The following is a 26,281-nucleotide window of genomic DNA, read 5'->3' as shown; positions in this document are numbered from 1 at the left end:
GGTAAGTTCGGTGCCCCGTCTCTCGGCGCCCTCCCGCAGAGGTACGGACCTGCGCCTCCCGGAGCTCCGCCTCGGCGGCCGCGAGCCGCCCGGCCAGGTCGCGCGCCTCCGCTTTCGCCGCCTCCAGCTCCGTTCGCCGAGTCTCCGCCTCCGCCTTCGCCGCCTCCAGCTCCATTCGCCGAGTCTCCGCCACCCGGCGAGCCGCCTCGGCGTCCGGGTCCGCGCAGCCGTCGGCGCTGTCGCGGCGGGCGAGCTGGGCGTACAGCTTGTCGACTTCGTCCTGCAGATCGGACGGAGAGTTTGTAATGCCGACAGACTGCGGCACACGTCCACTGTTCTCTTATACGTCGAATATTTTTTGATTTTTTTACTTTTTACAAACAAGAAACAGGTAAATCGTAATATTTTTCTGAATGTGAAACTTATGCAAATAAGGTAGACTGCCATTCAAAGCACTTCATCAGAGACAGAAAAAAACTCACACAAATGCACAATTCACATGCATGTAGCCCCTGGTGTCTCCCAATCTGGAGGCCACACTCTGCGTGTGTGTGTGTGTGTGTGTGTGTGTGTGATGAAGGACCCCGTCTGACAGATCGACACTCCTCTGCGTGGTGAGTAGCAGTCTAACCTCTGTGGCAGTTGCAATCTCTCACTACAATACGGAACGAGTCAATTATACGCCTATAGGACACTCGCTAAGTGGAAAACACTGCAGCACTGACTGGCTAGAGCTACTTTGTTCTCAGACAGTGATTTGTGCTTCACTTTCTTCAGTCCCTCTCCTTTAATGTAGTAAGAAGGAACTGTCAAGAGGACATAATTTCAATTTACATTTTAAGTTAATTTTACAGGCTATCAGATTCTTTGCATAACTGGATAAGTGAACAAAGATTCTTCGACATTTTTTCAATCGTGACTATCGTCCACGACAAACATCGTGTGGTGTTAAACAAACTGTGGGGCCGTTGTCAGAATGCGCAACTGTTTCGACAGCTGTCTACGAGAGGTTCCGCAGTGGACCCGGCAGGCAATATCCTTATTACTCACGCCTGTGAAAAACACACTTTTTTCTTCAGTGAGAAAGTGCCCCACAATACGACGAGGTTAGAGAATTTTCTTTGTTTTCTCGTGCTTACATCCCGCATCTACAAACGGTTGACATCTTTGCAATGGAATTTGGCACAGTTAATTTAGGGAATGGCCCGATGACCTTTCTGTTTTCACCCCGTAAACCCCCAGGACGGAATATGTGTACCCCTGTTGTCTGAACCACAACGGGGCCACCCAGCAGCCAGCAGCCCGCAGCCAGCAGCCCGCACACTGCGGCCCTCGTCGTAAATCCGCCACGTCAGTTCAGTAAGGGGCCGGCCCAGAAGGGGTGTGTTAACACGTGCACAATAGTGAACGAATACGAGAAAAGTTAGTGCATCTTCTGGTATCTTCGCCTCTAAAGTTTGCTATTACTCACGATGGCAGAGTTGCAGAGCTCAGATATTTAAAATGATCTGCAAAAGTGACTGCGGAGGCACAAAGACACGGAAGGGAAAGGTGAAGGCGAGGTGTGGGACGGAAGACGTGTCGCACGAAGGCCGCACGGCCGTCCCAGGGCGCGCGTGCGTGTAAATCTGTAACACAGCCGCGTGCTCCAGTACGCCACTCTCCTGTGGCAACCTGTTTGTGCGTCATCTAGAGATAACCTTCCTAGCCTCCAGAAACTCGAACCCCTCGTCTTTTAACATTCACCGATGAGATCTTGACGATCGGCATTTTACAATCTCGACTCCTTCTCTCCCAGCCGTTTCACCCATTCACCCGGACGTCTACTTCCAGTTCTGCGACTACTCCGACCGCACCTCCGCTCACCCCCTCGTCACCCAGTGTCACGCTGGACTGCAGCAACTGAAACAATTTGTACCCCTGAAAAAGACCAACGTGGGAGGTGTGACCTATTCCCCCACCGGCGCATCCTACTCCGGTCGTGTCGTAGGCTTATCCTGTGCCGTCAGAGGCAGAGCCACTTCTTACAAAAGCGGGCGAGCCACACGGCGACTCTGTCGCAATTGCCGGACACCTTTTTACGTCGGCACGACAGCCGACTGGCTGACCACCAGAACGAACCACCGCAGGCAAACTGCGGACGAGAACAGAGCGGACCGCCCGGCGGCACGACAGGCTGCAGAGCACGACGTGCTCGAGTTCGGTGACCTCTTTAGGACCTGTGCCGTCACGAGTGCCAGCTCTTCTGAACTGCAGGGACGGGAGTCGTCCTCGCGACACGTCCTTCGCTCCTGTAATCCTCCCGGGCTCAATTTCTGCTGGCCTACTGTCCCCACACCCTCTTCCTACAGTTTTCCCCTTCCTCTGTCTTCGTACCGGACCTCCCCGCGCATACGCCTCCACGGCACCTTTACCGTTCGCCACACCCCACCACCTCCGACACACTCGGGCGACGTGCCTAGCCCGCACGGGATCCGCCCCCCCCCCTGCTTTCCCAGCCGGCACACCTGCCGCTTCCCTTCGAGGTGCTGCCGTTTCCTTCAGCCGCTGCCTACCTCGACCCGACCCGACCCACCCCACCGCAGGTCCCCCGGTACGGAGGCACCCGTGTCGGGGACGGGCGAGGAGGGCACGGGAAGGAGGCGGTTTGCGACACCAGAGAGAAGTAAAATAAACTTTTGACTACATTCTGACAGTACAGCGTAAACGGCGGCTCGTGTACGTGGGATTGTGGCGAGTCTGCCAGCCGGAGTGTCTGTGAAATACAGGAATACCGAGGGGAGGAAAACGCGGTTAATATTCAAACCAGATACCAGACGAACAGAGACGGCAGCGACGGAGGCAGACGGCAGGAGAGACTGCCCGCTCCGCCTCGTAGCAACAGTGCCGTCCTCCGCTCCCCAGGACACGGCCCGTGGCGACCGTGCGAATCTTCTCTCACGCCTCTCCGTCAGCTAGCTAGTGTCACGGGTACTCCGCAGTGCATTCGGCAGACGGCCGAAAGCTTACCCCGTCTTTTACCGGAAAGCACAGTAATAATTCAAACTGGCTGTATGCTCTGTACAGTCATTACAATAAATCACAATCACACAGTACGTAGTGTGTAAATTTTGAGCATATAGCAATACATTTGATATAAAAGAAAACAATTAATATTAAAAGGAATAATTGAAACAAAAGTACTTTTTACCACTGTGGTGTATACAAATTTATGTACCAATACAGTAGGCAACGTATAACCTAACAACTGGCAATTCTGATGAAACAAATACGAGCACGAGGAGTGTCGATCGTACAAGTGTTTAGGCCTATTAGCTAAAAATAGTTGGCAGCTTACGGAGACATAAAACTAAGTGGAGAGAAATACAAAACAAAGACGAAGAGCACTGACCTTGAACTTGTCGGCCTCCTGCAGGTAGAGCTCCTGCTGGCGCTGCAGTGCCGCCACCTGCCGGTCGCGCTCCCTCAGCTGCTCCTGCAGCCGCCGGATCTCCTCCCGCTTCACCTTCTGGCCTGCCCGACACACGGACCGTCTCTACAGCCTGCAATCTCGAACACTCGACGACAGTGTCTGACGTACAGCTCCACTACACAGATACGGGGAAGCGTCAAATTGCGATCGGTAAGGAAAAAATTTGAATCGACTACTACGGCCGCCGTCAGCCGCACTTCTCGTCACACGTGTCAGAGCGTCACTCTCGTAGGAGCACGGGCGGTGGACGAGCCGAACGGTCGCACTCCTCGAACGGGCGCAATTCGTACCGAACGTGGGGACTCCGAGAGCAACCGGTACGACCTTCGTAATGCGACGACGTGACGGATCGAGTTCAATTCGACCGCTTCCCGTTACCCTAGTGAGCATCTTTCACAAAAAAAGGAACGAGATCGATACGAGAAGAGGTGGAGAGTGACAACCGGTCCTCTACTCTCCCCCCTCTCTGCGTCACTTCTACCCCACCGCGCACCGTCCTCCTGGCGACAGACGTGACGCGGGTGCAGTCGACGCCGTGATTATTCTAAATTTTCGTTTAGTTTTACACTGGTGTAGTGCAGACACTAACACGGCTGCCGGTCACAGATGCAAACAGACAAACACTTAGAACACGACAGAGACAGAAGAGGCGGACGAGGGGGGACGGCACAGAAGAAGCGACAACTCCCGCTCCACACCCGACTCCCGACCTCCTGCCGGAGCGCGACCGGTACTCGGCGGCAGGGACGGCAGACCCGTTCCCGGGCCCCGTGAGGAGCCGGAGTAGCCTCGTGTCCCTTTCGAGACGCCAATGTCAATCGGCGCAGTAAACGTGGTACTTTGCGGCACTCACTGTCACCGCACGGTGTCGAGGTAGAGCCTCAATTTCAAAATGGTACGAATGAATTTTCGTGGTGAAAGATATGTAAATATTCACCTCGTTCATTTAATAATTAATTTTATTATTCAGTGTCACCAGTTTTCTGCAGTCCATTACAGCACAGTAACTTATATACATTCGTGAACTGTTTTGCAAAACTTTTATCGAGAGCAAAGTTTTACCGAAACTGATAAACTCCTCGGTTTACTAGGGCACAGTCATTCACACAATCAGAAAATGTGTTTGACATTTGTCACAAAAGAAATGAAAATGATGCAGCAAGTTAGCGTACTTTACAAACACGTACACTCTGCCGTGGTTCCTAGAACCCGTTTGGGTACGTAAACAAATCTTAACTCTGCTCACACAGCTCTGGAGCTGGTCTTCTGTAAGGCTGCTCAGAAATTCCGCAATGTTTGCCTTCCCGCAGTGTGTGAGGCCACGTCTGTGCTGAACCGTTCATCGCAGCTACCGAGTCTATCGATCGAAACCCATAAATACCCTTAGCACATAGAAAGATTTCCACCAGAAATTCCCTAAAAATTGATACGTATTCACAAGCATCGTGTGGAGAAAAAAAATGCTAAGCAAACCGAAACACATCTGACGAAGATGAAACAGTTGCAGAACTTGCAAAGTCAATCGGTAAAAAAATTTACGCTGAAATTCCAAAACATTGAGGGAACTGAGAAAGTTCTGGAAAACTGCAGCGATATACCCTGTACAAATGAAGGAGGACAGAACTGATATTAACAATTTTTCCTCCTCCTGTCATATAGAAACTTCTACCTCTCAGTCTCCCGGTCTGACCACAAAAACAAGCTGAACACAAAACTGGCGAATACTGCGTAGGTTTCAGTCCCAAATTTATATTAAGAAACTATTTTGTAGATTTTCAAAACTTTAAGCAACACATTGGACTGTAATCCTATTATGAGAAGGAAAGTTGCCACTCACAATATAGTGGAGATGCTGAGTCGCAGAGGCATTACAAAAAGACTCTCCCATTTAATGCTTTCGGCCACTGAGGCCTGCGTCAACAGTAGACGCATGCACGCGCGCGCGCGCGCACACACACACACACACACACACACACACACACACACACTCTACAGTCTCAGGCAACTGAAACCCCACTGCGAGCAGCAGCACCAGTGCAAGATGGCAGTGATGACTGAGTGGGGGAAAGGAGGAGGCTGGCACGGGGAGGTGGGGAGTGGCGGACAGTAAGCGCTGCTAATTAGACGGAGTGCACGTCAGAGGAGAGGAGGGGGTGGCCGAAGTACAGGAAAACGAGAGAAATAAAAAGTCTTGGTGTGGTGGTGGAATGACGGCTGTGTAGTGCTGGAATGGAAACAGAAAAGGGGGCTAAATGGGTGAGGACAGTGACTAAGGAAGGTCGAGGCCGGGAGGCTTCCCGGGACCGTATGGCACAGGCTGTGAAGCAGTCACTGAAATGAAGCATATCACGTTTGGCAGCGTGCTCAGTAAGAGGGCGGTCCACTCGTTTCTCGGCCACAGTTTGTCGGTGGCCACTCGTCCGGACAGACGGCACGTCGGTTGTCGTGCTCACGTAGAATGCGGCACAGTGGTTGCAGCTTAGCTTGTAGATCACTTGACCGGTTTCAGAGGTAGCCCCGTCTTTGGTGGGATAGGTGATGTTAGTGACCGGACTGGATCGGGTGGTGGTGGGAGGACGTACGGGACAGGTCTCGCATCTCGGTCTATTACTGGGGTACGAGCCACGAGGTGGGGGATCGGGAGCAGGGGTCGTGTAAGGACGGACGAGTATACTGTGTAGTTTCAGTGGGCGGTGGAATACCACGATAGGAGGGGTGGGAAGGATAGTGGGCACGACATATCTCATTTCGGGGCACGACGAGAGGTAATCGAAACCCTTGCGGAGAAGTTAATTCGGTCGGTCCAGCCGGGACGGTACCGAGTTACGAGGGCAATACTGCTCTGTGATCGGACAGTGGGACTTTGGAAGGTGTCGGGAGACTGGAAGGGTAAGGCACGAGAGAATTGTTTTTGTACAAGGTTAGGAGGATAATTACGGTCAGTGAAGGCTCCGGTGAAACCCTCGGAATATTTCGAGAGGGACCGCTCGTCACTGCAGATGTGACGACCACCGGTGGCTAAGCTGAATGGAAGTGACTTCTCGGTACGGAACGGGTGGCAGCAGCTGTCGAGGTGAATTGGAGGAAGAAGACTGGAGGAGGACTGGAACAACCGAATTAGATCCTCCGCTAGGCTTTCGATTACCACTCGTCGTGCCCCGAAATGAGAAATGTCCTGCCTACCGTCATTCCCAACCCTCCCACAGTGGTATTCCACCGTCCACCGAACTTACGCAATATACTCCTCCGTCCTTACACGACCCCTGCTCCCGATCCCTCACCTCGTGGCTCGTACCCCTGTAATAGACCGAGATGCGAGACCTGCCCCGTACATCCTCCCGTCGCCAACTACTCTAGTCCGGTCACAAACGTCACCTATCCCATCAAAGACAGGGCTACCTGTGAAACCGGTCACGTGATCGACAAGCTAAGCTGCAACCACTGTGCCGCATTCCGTGCGGGCACGACAACTGAGATGCCGTCTGTCCGCACGAGTGGCCACTGCCAAACTGTGGCCGAGAAACGAGTGGACCGCCCTCTTACTGAGCACACTGCCAAACGTGATATGCTTCATTTCAGTGACTGCTTCACAGCCTGTGCCATACGGTCCCGGGAAGCCTCCCGGCCTCGACCTTCCTTAGTCACTGTCCTCACCCATTTAGCCCCCTTTCCTGTTTCCATTCCGGCACTACACAGCCGTCATTCCACCACCACACCAAGACTTTTTATTTCTCTCGTTTTCCTGTACTTCGGCCACCCCCTCCTCTCCTCTGACGTGCACTCCGTCTAATTAGCAGCACTTACTGTCCGCCACTCCCCACCTCCCCGTGCCAGCCTCCTCCTTACTCTCACCCACTCCCATCAAGCACTGGTGCTCCTGCTCGCAGTGTAGTTTCAGTTGCCTGAGACTGCAGTCGTGTGTGTGTGTTTCATTTGTCTCTCTCTCTCTCTCTCTCTCTCTCTCTCTCTCTCTCTCTCTGTGTGTGTGTGTGTGTGCGTGTGTGTGTGTCTATTGTTGGCAAAGGCCCTCTAATTGAGAGATTCTTTTGTCGTATCTATCTGCAACTCAGCATCTCCACTACATGATGAGTGGCAACTTTCCCTCTCATAATATTGTTATCTTCCAATCTGGATTTTCCATTGTTTGAATTCTGGACTGTAATTACCCTTCCCCTATTATTAAGAACAAGGTCTTTACCTCAGAACTAATGCAGTTTTTAGTGAAACAGTACACAGTACAAAAACTAACCTAAAGTTTGGGTAGAAACTTTGGAACATTTTGAAAGTAAAACAGGAGTGAGACAACGTTACAGTCCACCGCAGTACATTTCAACTGCACCTTAGACAAGGTAAAACAAGAACGGTAAACACTAAAATCAAAGCTTAAAATTGATGATCCAATCAAATTAAGATGAACTCGCTGCTCAGCTTTGCAGATGACCTGCCGAGCGTATGTCACGACATAGAAACAGCACAAAAACAAATAAATTTTTTTAAAGAAAAAGCAGAAAATAATAGGTCTGTAAAAATCACTTGAAAAAACAAAATGTGTGCCTAGCAAAAAGCGGCAGCAAAATTCTAAAAATTAATTACGGGAACATCTATAGGATTTCTAAGTTCAAGTATTTAGGCAAAACGACTTGGGAGAGTGAGGTGGAAACGACTAGTTACAAAATATGTTGCCACAAAATGTAAACTGACATCGGCCTTACGAAAGATATGTAGGGAGACAAAAAATACGTATCGAAGTACACAAAATTGTGACAAAGCAACAGGTCAGTTCAGAATGTCATTACGGGGCTGAAATTTTCGTTATAAACAGAGAGACACTGAAGAAATCCAGACAGATATAAGACAGAGTGGACCCTCCGACACGGACTCCTGACACGGCGACGACCGACAGTGTCGACCACTAGAGGTGCACTGCAAACAGTTCACCACCGACTGAGAGTCACGGGGCCACAACGGCAGTGAAATAATGCCATTCTTCGCAACAAACTGATACTGCATCAGTCAGTCTGTCTTTTCTATACTCTATCACCATTCTAGCCCCTTTCAGTCACTGTAGGCAACCGGACACACTTCCGACACAGAACCGGACGGACTCGCGGCAATACGACTCACTATTCCGGCTGTGACGAGTCACTATAATTCCGTCTGCTTTCGGCACCGTTCCTCGACCCCTGTCGACCGCTAGCCGACTGTCATTTCGCTGCCGACTCCGTCCGTACGCAGTCTGCGACAGCGGCTCTGACGTCGACGGTTCTCAGTCCGTCGACATTTGAGACGGCATTTCTGCCTCGCATCTGCAGAGTCCAATTTAACCTCCTGACGGCCAGGTTCCACACTGTGTTCAGCTGCTAACAACTGTCACTACTAGGATATTATCAGATATTTTGTTCTCTACTGCTTCTTTAATTACGCTATCCCAGGAACTGTTAGCTCTCTCGACAAGGTGTTGTCAAATGCAATTTTGTGTCACGTTCCGACAGATATTCCACTACCGTAAACGTCTTCGGACGGCACAGTCGCAAACACCTCTAGCGGTCAATTCGGTATTATTCTACTGCGCGTGTCACGTGCTCGACGTAATAATGTCTCCATTTGTCCAGTATTTTGTAACTGCCAGCAGTTCCGAGCACCGCATCACCTCTCACATTCCTCACTACCCGGTGCTCCGAGGTGCCCGTCGCCACGACGTTACGGTGACTTCGAACGACGGCAGTGTCGCACTGTCGAGAGCCTTCTTCCACTTTATATGTAAACTGAAGGGGGATCACTGCTGTCAGATACAGCAGGACACGTTCGAAAGAACAGATACCGCCCATTCGTATAATCGGTAAACCTAGCTCAGCAACGGATCCACATTCTTCGGTGTGAATGCACGACCTCCTGTGGGAATCTCTGAATAGCAAACGGGAGTATAACGGACAGGGAGTGCAGGTAGGTGGGGCTCGGTGGGAGTGTGGATCGGTCGTGAGGCGTGTCGAGTGCGTCCGCGCAGTCGCGACGGCGCTCTGTCCCGGACGGCGCACCTGCCTAGAATGCGGGAGCTCCCAGGTACAAATCCCAGTCCGGTGCACATTTTCACTCCTCGCCGCTGACTCTGCTCCGTATGCCACTGCAGCTGACAGCAGTGGTCACCTTTCGATTCACGTATAACGTTTCACAGCTGCAGATTTTGCGCAGTGTCTGTTCTTTCGAACGTGACGGAGAGGACGGACCCCACGCAATCGTATAATTATTCCACTTTACTGTGATAAACAGAATTGAAATCGAAGGCTTTGTAATTGAGCCTGCAATCGAACTTGTTCGATCTCAACTGAGAGTCAGTCACTAGCAGACTCGATCTGTTCAAACTCTAATGCGAGAAATTGAATTTTTCACTCTGCAGTGGAGTGTGCACCGATACGAAACTTCCTGGCACACTGAAACTGCCTGCCGAATCGAGACCCGAGCTCGGGACCTCTGTCTTTCGCGGGCGAATGCTCTACCGACTGATTACGGTAATGTCCCACGAGCTGTAATATCCTTCCTTCCACGAGTGCCAGTTCTGTGAGGTTCGCACGAGAGCTCCTGCAAAGTTCGGAGGGTAGGAGAGACGAGGTACTGGTAGAACTGAGGCTGTGGGGGCGTGTCACCAGTCGTGTTCGGGTAGCTCAGTCGGTACGGAACTTGCCCATGAAAGGCCAGGGTCCTGAGTTCGAGTCTCGGTCTGGCACCCAGTTTTAATCTGCTAGGAAATTTAATATTTTTTTTTATTTTTTTATATACAGCCAAAGATAAATGTACTAATGGAACAAACATCAACGTGACAATATTTAATGAAAAAATAAGGAAATTCAGTGTTTCTTTATTTCGAAAACCTTAAATCGTTGACACGTTTCAACTTGAAATAACTGGAACTACAGGAAGTGAAAATACTAAATACAGGGCATATATGCGGACAAGAATAAAAAAATTCTTAGAGTTTTCCCAGTTAAAAATACACTTTTTCTTCGGTGAAAACACACTTTTTCCCAGTGAAAATATCAATACACTATGCCCCTAGTGAAAGCACATTTTTTCCTTATTAAATGACAATATACTTTCCCTCAGAATGTAAAACTTGCCAGCCAATGACAGCAGATATTCAGGACATAGGACACGTGATGTAGTCAGTTAGTAGCAACATCATTATTACGTGGCACAAACACACAAATAGAAAAAGTTGATTGTGTAAATTAATATACATGCAGTATAGCAACAAGAAAAGCTAATCTTTCACACATAATATTGGTTACCAAAATTTTCTTGTTTTCCTCCCTTCCCTGCCCCCTCCCCGCCCATCCTTGAGGGTGTGGTTAGGCACCACCCTAAGTGCACAGCTGCAACTGTGTATTTCTGACAAACACGATTATAAATTTCACTGCAAACATTTCGTGGACTACCTGGCCGAATAAATGTTCCATCGAGCACTCGACTTTTCAGTAGAAAAGTCAATTACGTGTGGAACCGCTCGAGAATTAACTTCACACTTTTTTTTCGTAGCGTAATTATTCTTTTTGCTATCATTATTGCATAATTTGTAATCTATGAAAGAACTAAAATAAATATGAAAAACTAACCTCGAAACTTGTCGGTCTTTCTTAGTGGATGTTACCCACTAAAGTATATCGAACACGTATCTGCCAGTAAAATTTAAAATAATGAGACAAATGGGTGGTCTTCTGAGCCCTCAGCATTAAATTTTGAATGTGAGTGTAATGCCCTGCGATTTAAGAAATTCATCACACATTCTCACACATAACGCAATTTTTCTTGCTTAAAAGAAAATTTACTTTGAAAGCAATGCTTCTCAAATCACCATTCACAAATTTTCATGTGACCTGTTAGAAATGTAAACAGTTGCAACGTCACGCTCATCGAAATGAGGTTCGGGAGAAAGACACACATTACGCAGATTATTGTTACGAAGTATCGGACAGTCTTTTTGTCGGCAGATGTTTTTGTGTGCACTGTGTTTTGTTGTTGTAAATGGAAGTTTTATTTTGGTATTATTCACTCATTTATATTTTATTGCTGTAGTATTATTTCACAGTAAATGGGGGTAAAGAAAGTTCTTTATTAGTGTATCAGTTCTTACCAGTCAAAATTATAAAAATTTAACTGAAAAGTAAAACAATGAAAAATTCCCGGTTTTTTTTTCCATATTCCTTTTTTTCCCCAGATTTCCCAGTTGTCCCTGGACATATACATCCTGCAAACACATTGACTGCAAATATTATTCACCGATTGCACTGAACGCTGAATATATTGGCAACAAATGATAGTCATCTCTGACATAATAATTATGAAGTTTTGTTCAACAAGTGAAAAGCTTTAAACTTGAATACAGTACCCTGTTCTTTACTTAGAACTGTCAAACTTTCAGCCAAATATACACAGTTACGAGAAAAGTATTTCAAAGTTATAATAAAAGAGAGAGCCAACACGGACCTGCGAGGCTGCGCTGCAACTCGCGCCGCAGCTCGGCGTGGAAGCCGCCGCTGCCGCCGCCGCCGCCTCTGCTGTCGCGTACCCCCCTGTCGACCGTGGAGTCGCCTCCGGCCGACAGCAGGCCCAGAGAGTCCAGCACCTCGTACTGCTTCAACTCCGACTTCAGCTGCTCCAGCTCTCGCTGCAACCGGCACACGACCGTCTCAATATTGTACGAGTCGGCACGCGGCAGCTGCGCTAAATGGTACCACAGTTTAACATGTACGAGCGCAGTGCCTCGGGTCGGAAGTGGTGTAGGGATGGACTAGGATATCAGGTGGGTGACAGAACACTGCTTTAGGAGGGGGGGGGGGGGGAGGGGGAGGATCTTACGTAGAATGTCCATTATTTCAGGGCACGGTGACCGGTAATCCAAGCTGTGACGGAGGATACCATTCAGTTGTTGTAGTCGGGGTGATATTGGGTGACGAGAGGGGCACTTGTTTGTAACTGACTGACGGGAGTAGTGGGGGAGGGGGTGGTGCGACGACACGGCACGGGGAATCTGTTTACGGATTAGGTTTGGGGCGTCGTCTGTGAAGGTCTCGAAGAGAGCTTCAGTGTACCGGAGAAGAGGCGTCCGGCCATCCTGATTTAGGTTTTCAGTGATTTCCCTAAATCACTCCAGGCAAATGCCGGGATGGTTCCTTTAGAAGGGCACGGCCGACTTCCTTCCCCGCCCTTCCCTAATCCGACGAGACCGATGACCTCGCTGTCTGGTCTCCTCCCCCAAAAACCAACCGGCCGGCCTGGAGAAGAGTGTGCTCGTCACTGCAGATACACCGCCCCCTTGGCCAGGCTGTATGAGAGGGGCGTTTTGGTGTGGAAGGGATGACTGCTGTTGGTGGTCAATTGGTTTAACGCGGACAGAAGTGCGGGTGAAGCCTTCAGAAAGGAGGAAGCCGATGTGCGGGAAGATTACATGCTGGGTTGAAGAGAACCAGGTAAAGTGAATGGAAGAGATTTTCAGGTTGCGAAGGAATGAGGATTGGGTTTCCTGACCCAGAGTCCAGATCGTGAAGATAGAAAGTGAACTATACGGCGTAGGAGTTTTAGGAGGCTAGGAAAGTATCACCCAGGTGGCTCACAAACAGGTCAGTGTAAGAGGGGTCTGTGGCCGTGTTACGGATTTGTTTATATAGCTTCCCCTCAAAGGAGAAGTAGTTATGTGTCAGGATGTAGTGAGGAACGAGGTATCGGGTTTGGAGCCCGAAGGACCTAGGGGGAAGTAGTGTTCGATAGGAGCAAGACTGTGGGCACGAGGGATGTCAGTGTACAGAGATGTGGCGTCAACAGTGACAAGTAGCGATCCGGGAGGTAAAGGGGTGGAAATGGTGGAGAGTTGGTGAAGGAGACGGTTAGTATCTTTAATGTGAAAGGTTAGGTTTCGGTCAGTCGGTCGGAGATGTCGGTCGACAAGGGCAGAAATACTTTCAGTAGAAGCACAATAACCAGCTACAATGGGGCATCTACGATTGTTGGGTTTCTGGATTTCATGTTGAAGGTGGGTGTGCCTGTTTTCATTGGGGTGATGAGGCAGGTAGGTTCAGGAACGAGGCTAAAGATTTCAGTAGGGACTGAGCTTATGTCGGACTTCTGGGATGGTATCAGTATGGCAGACTTCGTAGGTGGAGCAGTCAGACAGTTGACAGAAGCCTTCCGTCGTGTAATCACAGCGGTCCATCACGACTGTAGTGGAGACGTTGCTGGGGTGACGATCAGGTCAGTATATGTTTTGAGGTTTTCTGCTGGAAGTTTAGTGTTCTTAGCGAGGGATTTGGGGAAGGATGGTGAGGCCAAGTAGGATAAAAGGAATTCATGGAAGGTAACCAGAGGGAGGTGTCTCAGCTAGATGGAGGCATAAACTGGGAGAGGCGAGGTTCAATGTTGGGATTAGGTTGTCTTTGAATAGAGGGTTTGGTGGGAAAGAAGTGTTTCTACTTTAGGGAAAAGTAGAGTAGGTCTCTGACAAACACGATTAAACTTTGCGTGTGTGGGTAACAGTGAGGCCTCTGAATACGACTGAAACTTCTGTGGGACTGAGCTTTTTGGTGAAAAAGTTAACAACTGCATTTTGGGATTGATCAGGCTCTGTATTTTGTGGAGCATTAAGAGGGAGTTTTGGAGTCATAAATTGGAAAGGTCAGCCAGACGGGGCCTAGGTGGGACGAGCAGGTTCACCGCGGATAGATGTCGACGGACAGTGGTGACCCAAGGGGGGAGTGCGACATTCGGTGGTTTAGTCAGGTTGTACAGTTACTGGTTCTTTCTAAGCCTCCGCGTGTTCTCTGTAGCGGGACTTTGAATTTCGCCGCGCTACACTCGTTCCCTCAGATAAAAATATCCCGTCGCAGCGGTACGAGCGCTCGACGGCAGAGAAAATACCAAAATTGTAACCTTTTTTTTTGTTTTCTATCCGTTTTCAATTGTCTCTTGATAGTGGTAGCTTAAGGCAGGCGTGATCGGATGCTGACGTAAAAACTTAATGGCTAATCTTGATCTGATTGTAATGTGTAGACATTGTGGAAGTTGTTAAGAAATTCGGTGGATGGAAGTAGCAAAGTGAATTAAATTGCATACAGTATCAAGATGATTTTAATTGGTATAAATTAGTGATCCCTGGACTATTGCAAGATTTCGGAGCAGATTTTTTCATGCTGAAATGAAGGAGATTTTTGAAGACGTGGACGCCGCCCGAAAGAAGGTAAGTTAATCTGGTAAAGGATGATCTCTCGTCTACGCCACTTCCCCCTGTCAGTTACATTCTGTTAGTCTCTGTTTCTTTTCAATAACTTTTGTAGTGAAAATTGGTTTAACTTTTGCTCTAAAACGCCACAAGGACCACCCCAACAATAGCTTTTCCGAATAACGAAGTCCGATAGCTTTTCTGTTATTAATACAAAGTCCGATTTGCTTTTCATTCTTTCCCTTTTTCACGGTCTCTCTTCTCCCATTTTTTTTTATTAACCACTACATCTCTCCGTGGACTGGTCCAATTATCTTTCTCGTGCTTTTCCAATTTGGAAGTCAACAGGTTCTCTTCATCTCTCTCTCTCTCTCTCTCTCTCTCTCTCTCTCTCTCTCTCTCTCTCTCTTTTTACTGGTTAATGTTTGTGTCCCACATAACAATACTTACAATATGTTGTTGTTGTTGTGGTCTTCAGTCCTGAGACTGGTTTGATGCAGCTCTCCAGGCTACTCTATCCTGTGCAAGCTTCTTCATCTCCCAGTACCTACTGCAACCTACATATACTGCACTATAACTTTAAGTTTGGTCGTAATTGACAGATTTTTTGAAAACATTACCTGCTTCAGACTGGAATAAGTTTTAGACCCATTGACAACACATTGATCAATTTCTCGTTTAGGTTATTATGTCCGTTGAACCGAGTGCCAAGATATTTAAATTTTCCCACTTTGGTTTTGTTACATCATCCTACCTGTAATGGGCCATTCTTGGGAACTTGTCTGGATACTTCTATCATTTGAATCTTGTCCGCATTAATCCTCAGTCTAATCTTACTGGGTTTATTTGCTAAATCCCCCATTAACTTTTGGCATCCCTTACTATGCTACGGCTGCAATGCTGTCTGCATACCCATATAAATGTGTTCTTCCATTTAGCTTCATCACTTTGCCTTCTCTTTCCATTTCCCACATTACTTCCTCTGGGACCAAATTAAAAAGCAACGGTGAAATGGCATCACACTGTCACACACGTTCTGACGCCGAATTCTTTGGGCAATCCGCACTCCTCGTTACTTCACATCGGCTTTTGCCTCCACTGTACACACCTTCACCAAGATTATGACAGCACTTTATACTTTTATATTTCGTCAATAAACATGTGAAATATCGAAAACCGAGTTTTGTTACCCCTGAAAGCTATTAGAAAGGCAACCCGCAACTTCAACTGCGTCCCGGATTAGTCACTTAGGAGTACAGCCGGTTGTACATCAGCAGTTTTACAGTTTTCGTCCCTCGAAAGGAAGTACTAGTCGGCATTCCCATCTCATAATTTATTAGTTATCTCGGCTGAATACTTATTTGATATAAAAAACAATCTTCAAATTATAGCAGCAGCAAGCTTAACAGAACCAAAAACTGTGGAAGGAGTTAGCTAACAAATACAATCAAACGAAGTAGGCTACAATACGTTTTTGAAGAAAAACTTGTAAATTAGAACATAATCAAAAGTCATCCAGTTGAAATCAACACAGTGCAAAAACAACAGTTCAGAAGCAAAGAGAACTGATATTTGAAGTTTTTATTCTTATCATTATGATCCTTTTGATTATTATTATTATTATTATTATTATTATTATTATTATTATGACAAATCTGCAAATAACAATAGAAAAACATATGATACTGTACTATAGTACGCTTCTTACATCACTCCTCACTTAAATTCGTGTTGCCAGAAGGCCTCCTGGAAACACAAGTCAACATCAGAAAATGTTGTACCAGGAGTGAATTCAGCAGGTGTGTCAGGCGCACGAACTGAGAGGCCGAGTGAGTGCGCACGCTAAGCGACCGGAGGTATCGGGAAGCTACTAGTGGGCGGCTCCAGCTCTCCGGGGGACACTTTCGACCGAGCGTCCGAACGTCTGTCGAGGAACGGCAGCTCTTCCTCCCTCGAGAGCCGGAACCGGAGGAGGTAGTGAAGCCGGGTGCTACAGTCTCGAGCCGAGACCACATTCTGCCCCGTCTCTGAGAAGTTCCGTTCGGTTCGGGTCGAGAGTCCGGGCAGGCCACTCCGTATTTCACGAAGTGGAGTGTTACGTGCCATTGAGGCAAATGACATTTCGCACTGCAGTACGAGGAAAGACGATCGTGACAGAATAATATTAAGTAGGAAGTGAGTCACAAAATATATATTTCACACAGGTGTCTCTTTTTGTAGGTACAGACATTAAACGGGAGATGTGGAATACGATAAAGTGGCAAATTGGCAAGAGAGTGCAACAAACTAACGCTTCAACTGCTGCGGGTGGCTCCTTTCACGATTCGGTGTCGCGGCTCGGCAGTGGCTCGACTGTCACGGAGCGACTGCACTCTCCGAGAGTCGAAACGAAAGACGGTACGATTTTTTGACGGGGGAAATAAATTGTGATCTGGTCAGTGACGTCGATCCTCTGAGGTACGTGTCGTATAAAAGTTGTGTTCTACTCTAGTTTGTGGGTTATACTAATTATCTTTACACCCATTCGAGAAAACACACGTTTGTAAAGGAAAGTAGTGGACGTGATACAAATAGATCTTCTTTGGCTTCGACAACAACTGCAGGACGTGAAGAAGTCCCTTTCCACGGCTACAGATGGAATTTCAGAGGCACCATTTGGCGGTACTTCCACTTCGAGAGAATCGATTACGACAACCGCATTAAAGAAAAAGGTAAATACGTCAGACGTTACATCGGGTGACAGATTTTGTGAAGTGCTCCGACTCGGTTTCGACGACGAGAAGTGAGCTGGCAACTACATAAAACCCTACACCGACTAGAAGAAAAACATTTCAGAATGTTACTGTCCTCAATCCGGCCCCTTACAGGTGGTTCTCTACGGCAGCAAGCATTCTAGTGCCGGCACAAACAATCGTCATCTCCGAACTCTTCCCGTACCGTCCACAGTACACCGTACCGACGTCCGTATCCTTCCGCAAAACCCGAACCGTCCCGACAGATTGCCACAGGATACGAGCACCGACTACAGAAATACACTCCTGGAAATGGAAAAAAGAACACATTGACACCGGTGTGTCAGACCCACCATACTTGCTCCGGACACTGCGAGAGGGCTGTACAAGCAATGATCACACGCACGGCACAGCGGACACACCAGGAACCGCGGTGTTGGCCGTCGAATGGCGCTAGCTGCGCAGCATTTGTGCACCGCCGCCGTCAGTGTCAGCCAGTTTGCCGTGGCATACGGAGCTCCATCGCAGTCTTTAACACTGGTAGCATGCCGCGACAGTGTGGACGTGAACCGTATGTGCAGTTGACGGACTTTGAGCGAAGGCGTATAGTGGGCATGCGGGAGGCCGGGTGGACGTACCGCCGAATTGCTCAACACGTGGGGCGTGAGGTCTCCACAGTACATCGATGTTGTCGCCAGTGGTCTGCCGAAGGTGCACGTGCCCGTCGACCTGGGACCGGACCGCAGCGACGCACGGATGCACGCCAAGACCGTAGGATCCTACGCAGTGCCGTAGGGGACCGCACCGCCACTTCCCAGCAAATTAGGGACACTGTTGCTCCTGGGGTATCGGCGAGGACCATTCGCAACCGTCTCCATGAAGCTGGGCTACGGTCCCGCACACCGTTAGGCCGTCTTCCACTCACGCCCCAACATCGTGCAGCCCGCCTCCAGTGGTGTCGCAACAGGCGTGAATGGAGGGACGAATGGAGACGTGTCGTCTTCAGCGATGAGAGTCGCTTCTGCCTTGGTGCCAATGATGGTCGTATGCGTGTTTGGCGCCGTGCAGGTGAGCGCCACAATCAGGACTGCATACGACCGAGGCATACAGGGCCAACACCCGGCATCATGGTGTGGGGAGCAATCTCCTACACTGGCCATACACACCACTGGTGATCGTCGAGGGGACACTGAATAGTGCACGGTACATCCAAACCGTCATCGAACCCATCGTTCTACCATTCCTAGACCGGCAAGGGAACTTGCTGTTCCAACAGGACAATGCACGTCCGCATGTATCCCGTGCCACCCAACGTGCTCTAGAAGGTGTAAGTCAACTACCCTGGCCAGCAAGATCTCCGGATCTGTCCCCCATTGAGCATGTTTGGGACTGGATGAAGCGTCGTCTCACGCGGTCTACACGTCCAGCACGAACGCTGGTCCAACTGAGGCGCCAGGTGGAAATGGCATGGCAAGCCGTTCCACAGGACTACATCCAGCATCTCTACGATCGTCTCCATGGGAGAATAGCAGCCTGCATTGCTGCGAAAGGTGGATATACACTGTACTAGTGCCGACATTGTGCATGCTCTGTTGCCTGTGTCTATGTGCCTGTGGTTCTGTCGGTGTGGACATGTGATGTATCTGACCCCAGGAATGTGTCAATAAAGTTTCCCCTTCCTGGGACAATGAATTCACGGTGTTCTTATTTCAATTTCCAGGAGTGTATGTGGCTCACGAGGAGCTGCTCGACCGTCAAATCTGACTATTTTCCCTCCCTCTGCAGTCACTGTGCTCGCCGGAATGCCGGCAGCACTTCGGAACTCGGGAGTGATTCCGTCTGCCAATTTTGTGCAGTTGTTTTACAAACGTCCTCTGCAATGCTCGACTGTCCCCGTCTCTCAGTATACGAGGTCCACCCGGTCCCGGTTTAGATGTGGTCGTTCCTCCGCGTTTCTAATTTACAATCAAATCTCGGGTGGCTTTAGAAGGGTTGATATGTCCCTGGTGGAGCTGCCACACAGGTGATATTCAATGACTAGCCCACGATCAGAGTCACAGCACCCTGCTAACCGATCCCTCCTGCCGTGGCTGCTGCTCTACAGACCAAACGGTACTCCCTGCCTCTTTTTACTCTGTCAGTCGGCCTCTCGTGTCATCTAGTAGTCGATCTCACATTTCTTAAAGATGCTCAGTGCATAGGGAAACTCGATCCCTTGTAACTGACGATTGGCAGGGTGAGAGGACAGACAGGTACAGGGAAACTGAAGAAAGAAGAACACGTGCAGAGATGCGGTCGCAGTTACGGACAAAATTATAAATGTCGATTCATTTCGTTCCGAGGGGGTCAGTTACTGGAAGAAGTTGGCACAATCAAAGTGAGATCATTTTTGTAATAGAAAAACATCCAATAAGTAATACGAAATTAATGTCATTAAAGGAAAGTCACTATTACAATCATTGCTCTCGTTGTAACACCGTTAAAAGGCAGCTGTACACAATGGCCACGATAACGAGGATTCGTATCACAAGTTCGACATCTTACCTTTCTTGCTGCAACACTGGGTAACATTGCAGACGAGCTCACACTTCAAAAATGCCAGAGGGGACCTAGCGATCTACTTAGGGAAGTCATTTAAAGGCACACGAATACAGTACATCGGCTAAATTGCAGTGCAGCATTAATATAGTCACGTACAGGTGTCCGTAAGACACCCGAGCAAATTACAGATCCACAAACGGCCCAGAAATTATAATTCTAGACAGGAACAATACACATCTGATACACACAGTAGTGACAATCTGCACATCTTCAGCACACGCAATGGCAAAATGACAAACACGATCGAGCTCTGTCCACCTACTTGCCTCCGTAATCGTGTTCTGTGGGTGTGCAATTTTGAAAGTCGGCAACCGAAGCGCCACGCACAGGCGCGGCGACCCACCTGCGCGGCTGCCAGCTGCTGCGAGGCCCGCAGCGCGTCGCGCCGCGCCTCCTCCGCCTCGGCGCGCAGCGCCCCGGCCCGCCCCAGCCCGCGCTGCGCCTCCTCCAGCTGCCGCGCCAGCGCCGCCACCGCCTCGCCCTTCTCCACCAGCAGGCGCTCCTGCTCGCGGTTCTGCTCCCGCAACCGGCCCTCGCGCTCCGCCGCCTCTTTCTCCTGCGTCACACGTCACCCGTCCTCAGAGATTTTCGGCTCGGTCTGTCTCACTAATTCGGAACAGGTGATTCGTCTGAACAGACTGTAAAGACTGAATTTTATGAATATGTGGGCAAATCACACAGTTCTGTTACTGACAGTGTTCACAGTTTGTACAGATACACTCAATACAAAATGCTGGTGTTAGTATTAAAGTTTAAATTATACACTCAAAATAAATCAAATTTTATAGTTACTTCTTGTTTGTTTGTGACAATTTGTCTGCTGTCCTGCTACACACTGAAATCCAATCCGTCAATTTGTTTCACCATTTTGTTTCGGATCCTGTAGCGGCGTGCTGCAGTACAGTGACAGGAATTTCGACGTGTGGTAGGACAGCATCTACCGTATCGTCCTTTGTCGTCGGCGTTGCCGTGAGGCACCGTTATACCGAGTGGAAAGGCGCGTCGATATTAGAGCGTGAGATACGGTAACCTTAAGTCGTCGACAAGACACAACTGTCACAGTAGCACCTGATTCCAGAATAGCTGCAGTAGTTAGGATCTACAAACTACCCCCTCTTGACCAGGTCCCCAAAACTTAACTCGTAACGAGATCCCTTTGAAGCAAATTGTCATGAAGATCGTCTATAAAGACTTCGTACAATGATAAGAAATGTTACAGTTTATGCAATGATAATAGATACGACCAAACTGTCTTGTTTCTTCCGTTTTATTTAACGTCACTTTGTTCACGGTTTTATTTCGCATTCACCATTCATTCACACTCTGATGTGGAGTATATGCGAGTGCCTGAACCCTAACTCCCAAGTTCCATCGAAACCCTTTGATGAACAGTTTTGGTTGCTGGACACCAACAGTCAATGACAATGATACAGTATTTTGTTATTGACTCTTCTAGTTTAGCCACCGCCCTCCACGAATGTTTGTTAGGCGTAAGACAATTACACACTTTTGTCTCTGATCCGCTATTATTAAGAGTTCGCGTAAAAGTTAACGTTTTTCTCCTTTTCATAAATTGGAGCCCGCTGTCGGCGATATAATAAAAAAAAAACGGTCTCAATACCACGTCCCTCGTGAGATGCATATAGATTTATGCCGGAATTGACCACCCTGTATGTATACTCGATTTAATGACCACACTTCGCTATCTGCGATTTCATGTAACTAATTATCCTTTTGTTACTCTGATCGTATACTGTAGTTATTTAAAACTCACCCCTATATTTTTTCACTACGCACAATTAACACTTCTTTACTTGTTTATTTCTAAAAGAAAACGAAAAAATGACACCGTATCATCGGCTTCGTCGATATTAAGCAAAACATCTCAATATGCCCAATTTTACATCTTCTTATAGGTTCGGCTACCTTACTCATTAATTTACTACATATTATTTCCAATAACACTAAACAGGTATCGCCGTTATATTTTAATTGTATTCAAAAGCATGTTATTATTATTATGAACGACCGAATCTTAACAAACCACGCGGCATGTGTTTTTTAATAATAGCTTTACACTCGCCCAGCCTTTATTCGTGCAATATTATACATAAATATACAGACAGGAACAAAAGATCGATCTCTCTACCGTAAGCAATAGAGGCAAATACGCTATTCAAGTTCCGTTACATCTATCTTGACTCGTATTGTTACAAGCAGACATCTTTCTGCAAACAATCAAAAAATTAACTACATAGCTCCTATTGTATTTTTTCCAAGAAGATGATAAAAACTTTGTGACTTGTTGCTGTTGTTGTCTTCAGTCCAGAGACCAGTGTCACGCAGCTATCCACGACAGCCTGACCTGTGCAAGCGTCTGCACCTCTGTCACAACCTACACCGACTCGAACCTGCGTACTGTGCTCGAGCCTCGCCACCCCTCGAGGGGTAACGTATCGTTCGGAAAAAAGTGTTATTCCCTCCGTCCCGTCTCCGACCGAGGACAGTCGTCATCTCTAGTGAGCATTTTCGTTATTTTAGTAAACAGGTGTCTTTTTTCAGCGACGTACTGCCCGAGAAATTTTATTTCTTTCGTGCACGTCACGAGCAAAAGTGACCACGGCGTACCTACGAGGTGGGGGCGACGTCCACCGTACTCCCGCACACAGCGACACCCTCTCGTGGGAACGGTTATTCCACGAAAACGCCGTCCCGTCTCGGAGATTTGCTACGGACCGCGGAATCTCGCCGTGCGAGTCGGTTGTCACGGCACCGACTGTCGAGGGAAACTCGTAGGAGACACGTGCAGTCAAATGACTGACGCTAATGTGTATAGTGAGCTCTGTCGAAGTTACACACTATGGAAAAACCTAACGTGGAATGTATACGACAGAGGCGAAATACGTGCGCTATAAAGGACCGGCACACGAATTGGAGTCCGAGGACTCGGCATCTTCAAGAATGGAGTCCACTGCCTCTGGATAGAGTAACACGGTTACGGCAAACAAGTTATAGATATAAGTAACAGCGACTACAAGAACTTGTAGCCTACGTAGTCCACCTCAATACGATGCTTGAAAAGTAGTAAGTGCGTCACATTCCAAAAGAAGGAAGAAAGGAAGAGCGGGTCTGATGTCCCGTCCACATCGACGTTATTAGAGATGGAGTACGAGCTGAGACAGTGCCAGGGATGGGGAAGGAAATCGGTCGAACTCTTTCAAAGGAACTGTCCCGGCATTTGCGTCGAGTGATTTAGGGAAATTGTGGAAACCGAAATATGGACAGCTGGATGCGGGGTCGAGCTGTCGTCTTCCCGAGTCTATTTGATTTCGCCCTCTATAATTTTTACCCTCCATACTTCCCTCCCTCGGCAAACTGATTATTCCTCCGTGGCTCCGGATGTGTCCTGTATCAATTGATCACGTCTTTTTGTCAAGTTGTGTAATAAATTTCATTTCTCCCCATTTCAATGTAATACCTCCTCGGCACTCGTTCAATCTAGGCATCTATCCTTCAGCACTCTTCAATGGCACCATATTATGTTCCTGTTCTCTTCTCGTGAGAACTGGTTTTCATCCACATCTCTCTTCAGTTCGAGGCTACACACCAGATAAATACCTTCAGACTTAGACTTGCTCAGAGTCAAATTTTCCATTTTAACACATTCCTCTGCTTCAGATACACTTTTCTAGCTGCCTCCAGTTTATTTTGCTGTTCAAACAGCAAAACCCATCTATCGCTTTTATATTCTCATTTCCTAAATTAATTCCCTCACCACTGCACGATTTAATTTGACTGCACTGTAGCGGGGCTTTGAATTTCGCCGCGCTACACTCGTTCCCTCAGATTAAAAATATCCCGTCGCAGCGGTACGAGCGCTCGACGGCAGAGAAAATCCTAAAATGGTAACACTTTTTTTTGTTTTCTATCCGTTTTTTGTTTGTCTCTTCATAGCCGAAGCTTAAGGCAGACGTGATCTGGAAGACGTAAAAACAAAATACTTATTAGCTAGTCTTTATCTGATTTTAATGTGTAGACATATTGTGAAAGTTGTTAAGAAATTCGGAGGATGGAAGTAGCAAAGTAAATTAAATTGCATACAGTATCAAGATTATTTTAATTGCTATAAATTAGAAATTCCTGGACAATGAAACTTATTGCAAGATTTCGGAGCCGACTTTTCACACAGAAATGAAGGAGATTTTTGAAGACCTGGACGCCGCACGAAAGAAGACAAGTTAACCTGGTAAAGGATGATTTATCTACGCCACTTCCCCATGTCAGTTACATTTTGTTATTCTCTGTTTCTTTTCAGTAAGTTTTGTAGTGGAAATTGGTTTAACTTTTGCTCAAAAACGCCACAAGGACCACCCCAACAATAGCTTTTCCGAATAACGAAGTCCGATAGCTTTTCTGTAATACAAAGTCCGATTTGCTTTTCATTTTTCCCCTTTTTCACGGTCTCTCTTCTCCATTTATTTTTTTATTAACCACTACAGCACTCAGTTGTCCTCGTTTTACTTTTGTCACTGTTCACCTCGTAACCTCTCTTCGAGACACTACTCGTTCTGTTCAGCTGCTCCGTCGAGTCCTTTGACATCTGTGACAGAATTACAATGTCAATAGCAAACCTTGAAGTTTTTATTTCTTCTCCACGAAGGTGAAAACCCTTTCCAAACTTCTGCTCGGTTTCCTTTACTGCTTGCTCAGCTGATGGAATAATACCTGGGGTATAATGTTTTTATTTAATTTCTCAATCTCATTGTTTTTTAACAAGATTACCAGAGTCGCCTACGCAGTAGTCATCTTTATAGTCTCTCATTCTACTGCACTGCAACACGTCATAATTGTGTAAAACTAACACTAATCAGTGCACAACGGTTACATGTTCACGATTTGTTGCAGCGCAGCAGAAAGATTCCAAAAGTGGCTATTGTGTAGCCAAAATGGTAACCTCATTCTAAAAACATTTCAATTGAGACAAATTAAAAATTATGTAAAGCATACAATCAATCTACAGACGGTCAAATTATACTCGGGATAAGCTACAATCTCAATTCACTCCTTTCCGGACACGCACCGACTCCTTCGGACCCTCGGCACGAGCTCCGTAGACGGGACGGGCCAGTTATCGCTTCGAGTCACGTAAGTTGTAAACTTGAGGAGTGGACACTCATCTGCCGGTAGTTTTCAGAGGCTACCCAGAGGTGCCGCACGTGCGCAGCTGACGGCCGAGTACGACGTGTGGCACGTTCCCGGGCCGTCGTCCACGGTGCAGACGGCTGTCGCGTACCGGGCAGTACCTCGAGTGCCCTCGAGTTACGTCGTCGACTGCAGTCGGTGCCGAATCTTGACAGAGGTCCGAACGGAGCACTTCTGTACGGCACACGTGTCGTGTGTGAATAAATATCGTAAACGAAGTCCTAAGTATTTGTGAACATTATCTAAAACCAGAAAATTAGCTTTATAGAAATGCTGACATTAAGTACCAGCAACGAAAGAGAGATAATCGATTACAAGTCCGGTGCTCGACAAACGTTTGTCGTACAGTACGCAGTTGTACGGGCACAGGGTGCCCACTAGTTACACTTCGCCAATCGATATTCTCGCGGAAAATTATGGAGAGTACATTAAATAAATATGATGGAATAAGAGCCCTAACAACGGGCCAAAAAACATTGCAATATTTGGAAAGAATCAAATCGTCATTTATTGCCATATTTAAGTGTAAATCCTCTACCATTCACTAGTGTCAACTTATTTGTTTATTGCGTTCTGTAGCAGAACCTTCCAGGACGTAAAATGTGTCGAGGTAAACATTAAAAACTTAAAATGTCCACTGCATTAACAATAAGCTGCTACTTTACTCCCCGATGCTATTCCTGCTTATGCCAGCTAAATTTAATCGATTAAATTAGGAAGAAATTTGCTGCCACTTCAGTCATAATTGTCCATTTTCACCTATCAAAACTTAATATTTCTACAATCACACTGATATTTTCAAAATAATATTTATCTACTCCTTTCACGTTTCAAAGGTGCGAGAAGCGCAGAAGCCGAAAATACCCCGAAGAGTCTCCGCATTGCTAAGAAGTATGTGCAGCTGAAAGAGTGGCAACAACTTCACTGCAAATAAAGAACCATTAGTTGCCAACTAGAACGGTGTTGGATAATCATTCCTAACAAAATTCTGAAATGGACACTACTTTTCAATATAGCGATACATTACTTATCCCAGGAAATAAATGGCAGATCAACTTCTGCAACGAGCTG

At 47.5% G+C, this 26,281-nt stretch overlaps 1 protein-coding gene across 1 annotated transcript in view; it reads right to left on the bottom strand.

Moving 5' to 3' along the window:
- LOC126215301 (trichohyalin-like) overlaps nt 1-26,281 on the bottom strand; it is a 262,572-nt gene that overhangs the window by 132,089 nt on the left and 104,202 nt on the right. Inside the window, exons 8-11 of the mRNA XM_049941984.1 lie at nt 20,352-20,564; nt 12,017-12,182; nt 3,392-3,513; nt 50-280 (exon numbers count right to left, since the gene is read on the bottom strand). Coding sequence (XP_049797941.1) covers nt 50-280; nt 3,392-3,513; nt 12,017-12,182; nt 20,352-20,564 — 732 coding nt within the window. The remainder of the gene's footprint in view (nt 1-49; nt 281-3,391; nt 3,514-12,016; nt 12,183-20,351; nt 20,565-26,281) is intronic.

This window comes from Schistocerca nitens, chromosome 12 (assembly GCF_023898315.1).
Source record: "Schistocerca nitens isolate TAMUIC-IGC-003100 chromosome 12, iqSchNite1.1, whole genome shotgun sequence".
NCBI classification, from domain to species: Eukaryota; Metazoa; Arthropoda; class Insecta; order Orthoptera; family Acrididae; genus Schistocerca; species Schistocerca nitens.
Note: the sequence above shows the minus strand (reverse complement) of the source record. Positions and strands in the feature narration are given on the sequence as shown.